This window comes from Oncorhynchus clarkii, chromosome 4 (genome assembly GCF_045791955.1).
Source record: "Oncorhynchus clarkii lewisi isolate Uvic-CL-2024 chromosome 4, UVic_Ocla_1.0, whole genome shotgun sequence".
Lineage (NCBI taxonomy): Eukaryota > Metazoa > Chordata > Actinopteri > Salmoniformes > Salmonidae > Oncorhynchus > Oncorhynchus clarkii.
Window position 1 is genome coordinate 88,869,742 of NC_092150.1, and position 15,424 is coordinate 88,885,165.

At 43.5% G+C, this 15,424-nt stretch overlaps 1 protein-coding gene across 1 annotated transcript in view; it reads right to left on the bottom strand.

Moving 5' to 3' along the window:
• Positions 1–2,035: 2,035 nt before the first annotated feature.
• The window catches only part of LOC139407895 (steroid hormone receptor ERR2-like), a 110,680-nt gene continuing 97,291 nt past the window's right edge, over positions 2,036–15,424 (bottom strand). The window contains exons 7-8 of the mRNA XM_071151769.1: positions 10,094–10,363; positions 2,036–3,128 (exon numbers count right to left, since the gene is read on the bottom strand). Of these exons, the coding sequence (XP_071007870.1) occupies positions 2,884–3,128; positions 10,094–10,363 (515 nt within the window). The 3' untranslated portion in view covers positions 2,036–2,883. The remainder of the gene's footprint in view (positions 3,129–10,093; positions 10,364–15,424) is intronic.

The following is a 15,424-nucleotide window of genomic DNA, read 5'->3' on the forward strand; positions in this document are numbered from 1 at the left end:
TGACTAGAGGTCTGAGTCCATACAGTATGTTATTATTGTTGACTAGAGGTCTGAGTCCATACAGTATGTTATTATTGTTGACTAGAGGTCTGAGTCCATACAGTATGTTATTATTGTTGACTAGAGGTCTGAGTCCATACAGTATGTTATTATTGTTGACTAGAGGTCTGAGTCCATAGAGTATGTTATTATTGTTGACTAGAGGTCTGAGTCCATACAGTATGTTATTATTGTTGACTAGAGGTCTGAGCCCATACAGTATGTTATTATTGTTGACTAGAGGTCTGAGTCCATACAGTATGTTATTGTTGACTAGAGGTCTGAGTCCATACAGTATGTTATTATTGTTGACTAGAGGTCTGAGTCCATACAGTATGTTATTATTGTTGACTAGAGGTCTGAGTCCATACAGTATGTTATTATTGTTGACTAGAGGTCTGAGTCCATACAGTATGTTATTATTGTTGACTAGAGGTCTGAGACCATACAGTATGTTATTATTGTTGACTAGAGGTCTGAGTCTATACAGTATGTTATTATTGTTGACTAGAGGGCTGAGTCTATACAGTATGTTATTATTGTTGACTAGAGGTCTGAGCCCATACAGTATGTTATTATTGTTGACTAGAGGTCTGAGTCCATACAGTATGTTATTATTGTTGTCTAGAGGTCTGAGACCATACGGTATGTTATTATTGTTGACTAGAGGTCTGAGTCCATACAGTATGTTATTATTGTTGACTAGAGGTCTGAGTCCATACAGTATGTTATTATTGTTGACTAGAGGTCTGAGTCCATACAGTATGTTATTATTGTTGACTAGAGGTCTGAGTCCATACAGTATGTTATTATTGTTGACTAGAGGTCTGTGTCTATACAGTATGTTATTATTGTTGACTAGAGGTCTGAGTCCATACAGTGTTAACTGAAATGTACACACACACACACACCACAGGAGGTTGGTGGCAGGAGGGGCTCGTGGTAATTGCTGGAACGGAATGCTATCAAATATGGTTTCCATGGTTTCCATGTGTTTGATGCCATTCTATTTGCTTTGTTCCAGCCATTATTATGAGCCATCCTCCCCTCAGCAGCCTCCACGGATTCACTTCAAACACACATTTCGCTTAGGTGTCTTTAGTATCTAAAAGCAGTAGTGATGAGCAGATACGACCAGTGAGAATGAGCTAATGTACTACATTCATTAGTGCCACATTATTACCTAGGACCCAGAGACTCAGTGCAACATATTTACCTACTGTACAGATGTAGGATCTTAATTTGAGCCAGTTTGCTACAGCAGGGAACTAATCCTGCGGCAACAAGGAAATGTTAATTATTATGTGGATCATAATTAAATGGACATTTTTGTAGTAGTTGATACATTTTTTGTAAGGAAAAAAATCAAGTCTTAAATTTCAAAGTGGAAATTAAAAATGCCAGAAGCCGTTTTAAACCTCAATTACTCAAGTTTTTAATTTCCTGCATTGCAGAAAGTTATACTGAGACAGGGTGATCAAATTAACATCCTGAATCGGTATGCTCACCAGTTCACTACACCTTTAGATTTAAAAAGGGTTCAAAAAAATTATTATTCGGCTGCCTCCATAGGAAAACCCCTTTGGGTTCCAAGTAAAACCCCTTTGGGTTCCAAGTAGAATCCGTTTTGGGTTCCAGGTACAGACCTTTTGGGTTCCAGGTAGAATCCCTTTGGGTTCCAAGTAGAACTCTTTTTGGTTCCAAGAAGAACCCTTTTGGGTTCCAGGTAGAATCCCTTTGGGTTCCAAGTAGAACTCTTTTTGGTTCCAAGAATAACCCTTTTGGGTTCCAGGTACAGACCTTTTGGGTTCCAGGTAGAGCTCTACCTTGAACCAAAAAATGTTTTTTGAAAGAGTTCTCCTACTGGTACAGCCAAAGAACCCTTTTAGATTATAGAGAGAATATATATATATATATATATATATATATATATATATATATATATATATATATTTAGAAGAGTGCACTCCATCCCTCTCTAAGCACCAGACTTGGATGGAACAGTGTTGTTGATGAAACTAGGAGGAGGTAAATGTGTTACGAACAGACCTGGGTTCAAATAGTATTTGGAATGAGTTTGCTTGACCAACTGAATTAAATGGTATAGTCCCAAAAGGGCAAATCTCACCGATATGGCACTCCAGGCAGACTCAATCAAACGTTCAACATATTTTGAAAGATTTCAATTGAATTTGAAACCAGATCTGGTTAGGAAGCCTTCAGAAGCTTTTATCTTCATAGGTGTAGGGATCTGTTTCTTTGAGGTTGATTGAAGAACATAATATGAAATCATCCCCAAACCCCTTTAACACTGCAATTTGACACAATAACCTTAAATACATATATACCAGACTGTAATACTGTACATCTGAGATTATAAAACAAAAGAGAAAGATAACTGAGCGGCTCTAACCATTCAGATTCATCACAACATATTACTAATAGTCATACTTCAGCTTCAAGGTGAAAAAAACCCCAAAACAAACCTCTTTACAACTGAGATTCTAAAACAAAAGAGAAAGATAACTCCCAGTAGCTACCGGTAATCTAGAGCGAAGGGTCTCTGATTATAACAAGACCCACAGTTCTGTACACAGCATCTTCACATACATGACTATATCCTACATCAAAGCGTTTTATATTCACCCCTAAAATCTGTTGGTCTATTTTCCTGCTCTATTCCTCTTTTCTTTAGTTCTAGACGTGGGTTTCACACCACAGTAACAGCAGTCAACTTCATCCCGTAGCTGTCATAGGTCTCCATGGTGTTACCCCACCTATTCACAGGCTGTCCATCCTCCTCATTGAGTGATGCAGCTGTCCGTCAATCCCCCGGTCCAATCATCAAGCCTTGGCCTCCAGCATCTCCAGGAAGAGTTTGTGCATGGGCACTTTTCCCTGCACCTTGATGCTGTAGAAGTGCTGCACGGCCTTGGCCGCGGTCTGACGGAGCAAGGGAAGGGTCATCAGCAGCTTTCCTGTCCGCCGAGGGTCCTCCGTGTTGTGGGCACCTTCTAAGTCCTGCAATGCCTCATGGAGAGAGTCCTGGAGCCTCTGAACAGCCTCTACATCCTCTATATGCATGGAGTCTATATGGAGGTAGAGGAGGAGAGAAGGAGGGACGGTGGGAGAGGCGGGGAGGGAGAGGAGACGGGAAGGAGAGAGGGAGGGAGAAGGGAGGGAGAGGAGACGGGAAGGAGAGGAGGGAAGGAGAGAGGGAAGGAGAGAGGGAAGGAGAGGAGGGAGGGAGAGGAGACGGAGAGGAGAGAGGGAGGGAGAGGAGGGAAGGAGAGAGGGAAGGAGAGAGGGAGGAACTTTAGTTGTCTTTTATTTAATATCAACAAAAAGCAGCTTGCAAATAAAGTTTTTTTAGGAGCCACTTTAAATTCAGTGGCTCGTTTTTTTTTAGCAAGCATCCAATTTCTGAATCTCTCTCTCTCTCTCTCTAGTGAGTGGTTAATCACGGGACTTAATAAATGCCTGTGCTTGGCCAGGACTCCAGGGAGAGTATGGCTCGGCTGCATGAATAGAAATACCTTGTGGATAGGCAGGGAAAAATATTCATTTCTCTGTATACTGTACCATATCTACATATCTACTAATGCATTAGTGTGTGTGTGTGTGTGTGTGTGTGTGTGTGTGTGTGTGTGTGTGTGTGTGTATTAGCAGGGTATCTTTCAAGTGACGGATAGCGGCAGATGGCCCTGATTTCCTTAAGAGAAACCAGTCCCCTAATAGACAAACACTCTCGGATAAAAGCAGCCTGAACTGAAACGCACAGCGAACCTCCACTTCATATGAAGTCTGCTTAGTCCAAAATACAATCACATGTTGGCTAGTGGATTTCCCGGTTAGGGATAACGCTGTTTGAAAGTGCATTTGATTTGCACAGCAGCATGTCCTGACTGGATCGAGTTGACACTTGAAATGCAGTGGAAATTGTCTGGTTCTGTGAACTGGGTAATGTTTAGAACACAGGACAACATAATCTTTCATGAGAGACACAAAATGTGACTGCCTGTTTATAAAGCACCGGATGAGTCACGATGGGACTGCCTGTTTATAAATCACCGGATGAGTCACCACGGGACTGCCTGTTTATACATCAACGGATGAGTCACCATGGGACTGCTCGTTTATACATCAACGGATGAGTCACCATGGGACTGCCTGTTTATAAATCAACGGATGAGTCACCATGGGACTGCCTGTTTATAAATCAACGGATGAGTCACCATGGGACTGCCTGTTTATAAATCAACGGATGAGTCACCATGGGACTGCCTGTTTATACATCAACGGATGAGTCACCATGGGACTGCCTGTTTATAAATCAACGGATGAGTCACCATGGGACTGCCTGTTTATAAATCAACGGATGAGTCACCATGGGACTGCCTGTTTATAAATCAACGGATGAGTCACCATGGGACTGCCTGTTTATAAATCAACGGATGAGTCACCATGGGACTGCCTGTTTATAAATCAACGGATGAGTCACCATGGGACTGCCTGTTTATAAATCAACGGATGAGTCACCATGGGACTGCCTGTTTATAAATCAACGGATGAGTCACCATGGGACTGCCTGTTTATACATCAACGGATGAGTCACCATGGGACTGCCTGTTTATAAATCAACGGATGAGTCACCATGGGACTGCCTGTTTATACATCAACGGATGAGTCACCATGGGACTGCCTGTTTATAAATCAACGGATGAGTCACCATGGGACTGCCTGTTTATAAATCAACGGATGAGTCACCATGGGACTGCCTGTTTATACATCAACGGATGAGTCACCATGGGACTGCCTGTTTATAAATCAACGGATGAGTCACCATGGGACTGCCTGTTTATAAATCAACGGATGAGTCACCATGGGACTGCCTGTTTATAAATCAACGGATGAGTCACCATGGGACTGCCTGTTTATAAATCAACGGATGAGTCACCATGGGACTGCCTGTTTATACATCAACGGATGAGTCACCATGGGACTGCCTGTTTATAAATCAACGGATGAGTCACCATGGGACTGCCTGTTTATAAATCAACGGATGAGTCACCATGGGACTGCCTGTTTATAAATCAACGGATGAGTCACCATGGGACTGCCTGTTTATAAATCAACGGATGAGTCACCATGGGACTGCCTGTTTATAAATCAACGGATGAGTCACCATGGGACTGCCTGTTTATAAATCAACGGATGAGTCACCATGGGACTGCCTGTTTATAAATCAACGGATGAGTCACCATGGGACTGCCTGTTTATACATCAACGGATGAGTCACCATGGGACTGCCTGTTTATAAATCAACGGATGAGTCACCATGGGACTGCCTGTTTATACATCAACGGATGAGTCACCATGGGACTGCCTGTTTATACATCAACGGATGAGTCACCATGGGACTGCCTGTTTATACATCAACGGATGAGTCACCATGGGACTGCCTGTTTATAAATCAACGGATGAGTCACCATGGGACTGCCTGTTTATAAATCAACGGATGAGTCACCATGGGACTGCCTGTTTATAAATCAACGGATGAGTCACCATGGGACTGCCTGTTTATAAATCAACGGATGAGTCACCATGGGACTGCCTGTTTATAAATCAACGGATGAGTCACCATGGGACTGCCTGTTTATAAATCAACGGATGAGTCACCATGGGACTGCCTGTTTATACATCAACGGATGAGTCACCATGGGACTGCCTGTTTATAAATCAACGGATGAGTCACCATGGGACTGCCTGTTTATACATCAACGGATGAGTCACCATGGGACTGCCTGTTTATAAATCAACGGATGAGTCACCATGGGACTGCCTGTTTATACATCAACGGATGAGTCACCATGGGACTTTACACAGTAAAAGAAGAGAATAAGAAGAAAATGAGGCAGAAGAAAGTAAAGGGTTAATTATGTTCCTAACTGACTGATTGAGTGTCTCTTAGCAGGCAGCTAGCCGTTTTCTCACACACACACACACACACACACACACACATCTTCTGTATAAATGATCTTTCTATCTAGGGAAATTAACTAGCCTATGTGGACTACACATGTGTTCTGTTCCAGTCTTCATGTGGTCCTATACTCCGCTGACCATGTGTGTGTGATCCTATACTCCGCTGAGCGTGTGTGTGTGGTTCTATACTCCGCTGAGCGTGTGTGTGTGGTTCTATACTACGCTGAGCGTGTGTGTGTGATCCTATACTCCGCTGAGCGTGTGTGTGGTCCTATACTCCGCTGAGCATGTGTGTGTGGTCCTATACTCCGCTGAGCGTGTGTGTGTGGTCCTATACTCCGCTGAGCGTGTGTGTGTGGTCCTATACTCCGCTGAGCGTGTGTGTGTGGTCCTATACTCCGCTGAGCGTGTGTGTGTGGTCCTATACTCCGCTGAGCGTGTGTGTGTGGTCCAATACTCCGCTGAGCGTGTGTGTGTGGTCCTATACTCCGCTGAGCGTGTGTGTGTGGTCCTATACTCCGCTGAGCGTGTGTGTGGTTCTATACTCCGCTGAGCGTGTGTGTGGTTCTATACTCCGCTGAGCGTGTGTGTGTGGTTCTATACTCCGCTGAGCGTGTGTGTGTGGTTCTATACTCCGCTGAGCGTGTGTGTGTGGTTCTATACTCCGCTGAGCGTGTGTGTGTGATCCTATACTCCGCTGAGCGTGTGTGTGGTCCTATACTCCGCTGAGCATGTGTGTGTGGTCCTGTACTCCGCTGAGCATGTGTGTGTGTGTGCGCTGTGTGTGCGTGTGTGCATGTTTGTGTGGTTGTGTGTGTGCATGCATGTGTGTGTGTGGTTGTGTGTGCATGCATGCATGTGTGTGTGTGTGGTTGTGTGTGCATGTGTGTGTGTGTGGTTGTGTGTGCATGTGTGTGTGTGTGTGTGTGTGTGGTTGTGTGTGCATGTGTGTGTGTGTGTGTGTGGTTGTGTGTGCATGTGTGTGTGTGTGTGTGGTTGTGTGTGCATGTGTGTTGGTGTGTGTGTGTTTGTGGTTGTGTGTGTGCATGCATGCGTGTGTGTATATGTGTGGTTGTGTGTGCATGCATGCGTGTGTGTATATGTGTGGTTGTGTGTGCATGCGCGTGTGTATATGTGTGGTTGTGTGTGCATGCATGCGTGTGTGTATATGTGTGGTTGTGTGTGCATGCGCGTGTGTATATGTGTGGTTGTGTGTGTGCATGCATGCGTGTGTGTATATGTGTGGTTGTGTGTGCATGCATGCGTGTGTGTATATGTGTGGTTGTGTGTGTGCATGCATGCGTGTGTGTATATGTGTGGTTGTGTGTGTGCATGCATGCGTGTGTGTATATGTGTGGTTGTGTGTGCATGCATGCGTGTGTGTATATGTGTGGTTGTGTGTGTGCATGCATGCGTGTGTGTATATGTGTGGTTGTGTGTGCATGCATGCGTGTGTGTATATGTGTGGTTGTGTGTGCATGCATGCGTGTGTGTATATGTGTGGTTGTGTGTGCATGCATGCGTGTGTGTTTGTGTTCAGTGTGTGAAGGGCGTAATGCAAAACTAACTTTGAAGAAACAATTTCCATGTAATCCATCAGCTGGCTGGAGTAGATCCCATCGATACTGAGCTAATTACTAAATCAATGGCCATGATTTTCCACAGCTGTCACACAAACACACACCTACGGCACCAGATTTCTGTGAGACAGTGTTCAAATGCCTCTCAGCTGGCCGGGCCTCTCAGCTTCTCTGATCCCCTTCCACCAACCACTCTATACCGCTCTTCATCTCTTTCTGTTGTACCTCTCTCCATCCCTTTCTCTTTCTGTTATACCTCTCTCCCTCCCTTTCTGTTATACCTCTCTCCATCCCTTTCTCTTTCTGTTATACCTCTCTCCCTCCCTTTCTGTTATACCTCTCTCCATCCCTTTCTCTTTCTGTTATACCTCTCTCCCTCCCTTTCTGTTGTACCTCTCTCCCTCCCTTTCTCTTTCTGTTATACCTCTCTCCATCCCTTTCTCTTTCTGTTATACCTCTCTCCATCCCTTTCTCTTTCTGTTATACCTCTCTCCATCTCTTTCTGTTGTACCTCTCCATCCCTTTCTCTTTCTGTTATACCTCTCTCCATCTCTTTCTGTTGTACCTCTCCATCCCTTTCTCTTTCTGTTATACCTCTCTCCCTCCCTTTCTGTTGTACCTCTCCATCCCTTTCTCTTTCTGTTATACCTCTCTCCATCCCTTTCTCTTTCTGTTATACCTCTCTCCCTCCCTTTCTGTTGTACCTCTCCATCCCTTTCTCTTTCTGTTATACCTCTCTCCATCCCTTTCTCTTTCTGTTATACCTCTCTCCCTCCCTTTCTGTTGTACCTCTCCATCCCTTTCGCTTTCTGTTGTACCTCTCCATCCCTTTCTCTTTCTGTTATACCTCTCTCCATCCCTTTCTCTTTCTGTTATACCTCTCTCCCTCCCTTTCTTTTTCTGTTATACCTCTCTCCCTCCCTTTCTGTTATACCTCTCTCCATCCCTTTCTCTTTCTGTTGTACCTCTCCATCCCTTTCTGTTGTACCTCTCTCCATCTCCATCTCTTTCTGTTATACCTCTCTCCCTCCCTTTCTCTTTCTGTTGTACCTCTCTCCCTCCCTTTCTCTTTCTGTTATACCTCTCTCCCTCCCTTTCTCTTTCTGTTGTACCTCTCTCCCTCCCTTTCTCTTTCTGTTATACCTCTCTCCCTCCCTTTCTCTTTCTGTTGTACCTCTCTCCCTCCCTTTCTCTTTCTGTTGTACCTCTCTCCATCCCTTTCTCTTTCTGTTATACCTCTCTCCATCTCCATCTCTTTCTGTTATACCTCTCTCCCTCCCTTTCTCTTTCTGTTGTACCTCTCTCCCTCCCTTTCTCTTTCTGTTATACCTCTCTCCCTCCCTTTCTCTTTCTGTTATACCTCTCTCCCTCCCTTTCTCTTTCTGTTATACCTCTCTCCCTCCCTTTCTCTTTCTGTTGTACCTCTCCATCCCTTTCTCTTTCTGTTGTACCTCTCCATCTCTTTCTCTTTCTGTTATACCTCTCTCCATCCCTTTCTCTTTCTGTTGTACCTCTCCATCCCTTTCTGTTATACCTCTCTCCCTCCCAGGAGAAAAAAATCCTCCAAACAGTCATAGGTTAGTAAGGGGACAGGACCCTCCAAACAGTCATTGATTAGTGAGGGGACAGGACCCTCCAAACAGTCATTGATTAGTAAGGGGACAGGACCCTCCAAACAGTCATTGATTAGTAAGGGGACAGGACCCTCCAAACAGTCATTGATTAGTAAGGGGACAAGCAAACTGTCGTTAGGAGAGAGGCAGCTTCACATGGAAACAAACAAGCCCCGTCGCTCCCTGATGCTCATTCCACTCCACTTAACACATGTTATTGACATACACTGTTTTCCTAATGAAATGCTAAATATATCTCCCTTGGCTGTGGAGAGCTGGCAGGAAGCTACTGTTATAGAGACAGAGAAAGATGAGAGAGAGAGAGGAGGGGGGCAAAAGAGGGGAGGAGAGAGAAAGAGGGGAGGAGAGAGAAAAAGAGGGGAGGAGAGAGAAAAAGAGGGGAGGAGAGAGAAAGAGGGGAGGAGAGAGAAAGAGGGGAGGAGAGGGAGAGAGAAAAAGAGGGAGAGAGAAAAGAGATAGAGAACACTGACAATCACACACAGACGCTATACACACACACGTGCCTTCAGAAGAGTCGAGCACGCACACACAGTGGCACAGCAGGGACATTTAATTAAACAGACGTGTTGTTGACCCCTTTGTCCCCTCTTATCTCAGATCGTCTGTGTGGATGCGATTGCCCTCTGAGATTGGCGACATTTTGTTTTGTTTTAATTACGTCAGCTACTTAGATTTACCAGAGATTGACCATTCAGACATACTCTAATGTCAATCTTTAAGGGGGACTGTTTCCTGTGTCTCCTATCAACAATAGGTGTTATAAGTCTGACATATTTCAGCAAATATAGTAATAATAATTTGTGCGTGTGTGTATGTTTGTGCATTTCTGACTGTGTCTGTCATCTGTGTCCGTACCTGAGTTAGCGAGGGCGATGGCCTTGAGCGTGACAAACTCCTCCTTCTCCACGCTCAGCTTCTTATAGCGTCGGACCAGAGGCAGAATGGCAACGTGCAGGTCCAGCAGGCCAGATAGACGAGCGTGCTCCTCATCCACCACATAGTCCTCGGCATACACCAGCTCCTCCTCACAGGCCAACGAGCGGAACACGATGCTCAGGACCAGGATCTCCATCCAGGCACTCTGCAGTAGACTCATCTGGTCTGCCAGAGACAGGCTGGAGAATCCTAGAGGAGGATAGGTCGGGTTTAGGCCTAATATTCAGCCCCTTTACTTTCAGTGCAGCAAACTCTCTCCAGAAGTTCAGTGAGGATCTCTGAATGATCCAATGTTGACCTAAATGATTAATGATGATGAATACAATCTACCTGTGTGTAATCAAGTCTCCGTATAAATGCACCTGCACTGTGATAGTCTCAGAGGTCCGTTAAAAGTGCAGAGAGCATCATGAAGAACAAGGAACACAACAGGCAGGTCCGAGATACTGTTGTGAAGAAGTTTAAAGCCGGATTTGGATACAAAAAGATTTCCCAAGCTTTAAACATCCCAAGGAGCACTGTGCAAGCGATAATATTGAAATGGAAATCAGACCACTGCAAATCTACCAAGACCTGGCCGTCCCTCTAAACTTTCAGCTCATACAAGGAGAAGACTGATCAGAGATGCAGCCAAGAGGCCCATGATCACTCTGGATGAACTGCAGAGATCTTCACCTGAGGTGGGAGACTCTGTCCATAGGACAACAATCAGTCGTATATTGCACAAATCTGGCCTTTATGGAAGAGTGGCAAGACGAAAGCCATTTCTTAAAGATATCCATAAAAAGTGTTGTTTAAAGTTTGCCACAAGCCACCTGGGAGACACACCAAACATGTGGAAGAAGGTGCTCTGGTCAGATGAAACCAAAATGTAACTTTTTGGCAACAATGCAAAACGCTATGTTTGGCGTAAAAGCAACACAGCTGAACACACCATCCCCACTGTCAAACATGGTGGTGGCAGCATCATGGTTTGGGCCTGCTTTTCTTCAGCAGGGACAGGGATTGATGGGAAGATGGATGGAGCCAAATACAGGACCATTCTGGAAGAAAACCTGATGGAGTCTGCAAAAGACCTGAGACTGGGATGGAGATTTGTCTTCCAACAAGACAATGATCGAAAACATAAAGCAAAATATACAATGGAATGGTTCAAAAATAAACATATCCAGGTGTTAGAATGGCCAAGTCAAAGTCCAGACCTGAATCCAATCGAGAATCTGTGGAAAGAACTGAAAACTGCTGTTCACAAATGCTCTCCATCCAACCTCACTGAGCTCGAGCTGTTTTGCAAGGAGGAATGGGAAAAAATGTCAGTCTCTCGATGTGCAAAACTGATAGAGACATACCCCAAGCGACTTACAGCTGTAATCGCAGCAAAAGGTGGCGCTACAAAGTATTAACTTAAGGGGGCTGAATAATTTTGCACGCCCAATTTTTCAGTTTTTGATTTGTTAAAAAAGTTTGAAATATCCAATAAATGTCGTTCCACTTCATGATTGTGTCCCACTTGTTGTTGATTCTTCACAAAAAAAATACAGTTTTATATCTTTATGTTTGAAGCCTGAAATGTGGCAAAAGGTCGCAAAGTTCAAGGGGGCCGAATACTTTCGCAAGGCACTGTATACATATATATATATATATATATATATATACACTGTATGTATATTTGTGTATGTTAATCAGGTATCGGATGAATGGATTATGGCTTTGTGTTACAGCTCGTTGATACAGTCAGTAAGTCTGCTGTAGATAGGAAGGAATAACACTGTATGTATATTTGTGTATGTTAATCAGGTATCAGATACAGTCAGTAAGTATGCTGTAGTTTAAGGAATAACACTGTAAAAGGACAACAAAATGTTTTGCTCTGATTCCAACTATACAAATGCCAAGGCCATGGACAAGCACGGTTTCCAACTCATCTATACGCCGACCTTTGACCTCACTCTGCAGTCAGGTCGGTGAGCTCAAGCCCCCATGTGTTTTCTTGAGTCCCACGATCACACTGGCGTGATAATAGGGCTTCTAAACCTTTTTAAATTTATTTTTAATGTATTTTTTAATTTATTTTTATAAATACTGTATTTGAGCTACGGACTGCTGGGTTGGACCGTTGGATTAGTCAATTTCTTCTCAACAAAAACTCCATACAAACTATTATGACCCATTGCACCAAACAGATTAGTCAGATGTAAAATTGAACGACTAAGATCTCCTCGGGCAAAAACTTCTAAATTAATGACAGATTTCTTGAGTTCTTAGATTAATTCAGACTGTTTTTGAGATAGCCAGTACACACTATGGCGTCTCAAATTGGACAAACAGCTTTTTTTCTAGTTTTTCAAGCAAAGGTCTTTTAAGGGAAGATGCGAGGCACAGATGTTCACTTCGCCTAGCCGAGTTCTGCTAGGAGCAAACCGATCCTAGTATGCAGACATCTTTAATGATAATGTAGGGGCGGTGACTCATTAGGGACATGGTTTGCTTACTTCTCTTTTAATGCTCACAGCTCTCATTCCAGTTCATCTAATCTGTTTTTGGCATTACATGTTATATGGGACTCACGGTCACGGCCGGTTGTGACACAGCCTGGGATCAAACCCGGGTTTGTAGCGACGCCTCAAGCACTGCGACGCAGTACCTTAGACCGCTGCGCCGCTCGGAAGGACCCTTCAATGCACTTATTAATGAAGCCGGTGACTGATGTAGTAAACTCCTCTATGTCTTCGGATGGATCCCGGAACACATTCCAGACTGTGCTATCGAAACAGATAGCCAGCCCTGATAGATAACAGTTCTCTCTCATAGAGCCCTGACAGATAACAGTTCTCTCTCAGAGCCCTGACAGATAACAGTTCTCTCTCATAGAGCCCTGACAGATAACAGTTCTCTCTCATAGAGCCCTGACAGATAACAGTTCTCTCTCATAGAGCCCTAATAGATAACAGTTCTCTCTCATAGAGCCCTAATAGATAACAGTTCTCTCTCATAGAGCCCTAATAGATAACAGTTCTCTCTCATAGAGCCCTGATAGATAACAGTTCTCTCTCAGCAGTTCACTCTCTATTCATTTGCCATCATTACAGTGCTCCTAAGGGCCATCATTGGCCCAATAAAGAGAGAGGTAATGACATGACTGGGCCTATGGTGGAGAGAGAGACATCTCTCCCCCCCTCTCATCTAAAAGTGTGGCAGGGTTGTGTGTAAATGTGTGTGTGAACGAGAGAGGAATCATTAACAGTGAGTGCATGCACATAGTATGATTGTACTGTAAGTGGTGACCGTTCCGTGCAGCTGCACAAATGAACGGTGACCTCTGACCTGTGGCAGCCATGCCAATCATTCTTGCCTGGTTGTCATGACAGCATGTACAGTATAAGTAACAGCCAATCAGTACTCCCCATGACAATGAGTGACAACGCTATGAGGCCTGTGTGTGTGTGTGTCTACTATTCAAGCTAAGCCGCGTCATCCCCTCAAACCACTGCTCTGATGGATCCTACAAAGTCAAACGTTCTGAGGTCTCACTAACAACACATGCAACGAATAGCTTGCATTTTTTGTTCGCACATTTTTGCACGTTTGTTCACTCAACTTGAAATGCCGTAAGGTAACATGAGGGAGTGGCCTGGCTGTCTTATAGCACAACATACTTCCAAATATATTTAATTTAAACACCTAAAAATAGATATGTAGCCACAATAGTTAAAGTAGTCGCGGATACAGTACATTCGGAACGTATTCAGACCCATTCACTTTTTACACAGTCTCTGAATGTCCTTGAGTGGCCCAGCCAGAGTCCGGACTTGAACCCGATTGAACATCTCTAGAGAGACCTGAAAATAGCTGTGCAGCAACGCTCCCCATCCAACCTGACAGAGCTTGAGAGGATCTGCAGAGAAGAATGGGAGAAACTCCCCAAAATACAGGTGCGCCAAGCTTGTAGTGTCATACTGAGGCTGTAATCGCGGGCAAAAGGTGCTTCAGCAAAGTACTGATTAAATGCCTGAATACTTATGTAAATGTCATATTTCAGTTTTTATACATTAGCAAAAAAATTTATAAAAACCTATTTTTGCTTTCTGATTCTGGGGTATTATGTGTAGATTGAGGAAAAAACAAATCAATAGGTTGGAACGTACCAAAATGTGGAAAAAGTCAAGGTGTCTGAATACTTTTCGAACGCAATGTATCAAACTTTTTCCTACATGTGTTTGGGTGCCAGTTAAACTATTTGAAAGAGAGGGTCCTCACTCCTCTTAGCAGGCTAATAATGGACTGATCATTAGGATGTTAATCATACCTGTTACCTGTCTATTAATGATACCTGTTACCTGTCTATTAATGATACCTGTTACCTGTCTGTTAATGATTCCTGTTACTTGTCTGTTAATGATTCCTGTTACCTGTCTGTTAATGATACCTGTTACCTGTCTGTTAATGATTCCTGTTACCTGTCTATTAATGATACCTGTTACCTGTCTGTTAATGATACCTGTTACCTGTCTGTTAATGATACCTGTTACCTGTCTGTTAGGTTGTTAATGATACCTGTTACCTGTCTATTAATGATACCTGTTACCTGTCTGTTAATGATTCCTGTTACCTGTCTATTAATGATACCTGTTACCTGTCTGTTAATGATTCCTGTTACCTGTCTGTTAATGATTCCTGTTACCTGTCTATTAATGATACCTGTTACCTGTCTGTTAATGATACCTGTTACCTGTCTATTAATGATACCTGTTACCTGTCTGTTAATGATACCTGTTACCTGTCTGTTAATGATACCTGTTACCTGTCTGTTAGGTTGTTAATGATACCTGTTACCTGTCTATTAATGATACCTGTTACCTGTCTGTTAATGATTCCTGTTACCTGTCTATTAATGATACCTGTTACCTGTCTGTTAATGATTCCTGTTACCTGTCTGTTAATGATTCCTGTTACCTGTCTGTTAATGATACCTGTTACCTGTCTGTTAATGATACCTGTTACCTGTCTGTTAGGTTGTTAATGATACCTGTTACCTGTCTATTAATGATACCTGTTACCTGTCTGTTAATGATTCCTTTTACCTGTCCGTTAATGATACCTGTTACCTGTCTGTTAGGTTGTTAATGATACCTGTTACCTGTCTGTTAATGATACCTGTTACCGGTATGTTAATGATACCTGTTACCTGTCTGTTCACTCAACCTGTTACCTGTCTGTTAATGATACCTGTTACCTGTCTGTTAATAATAC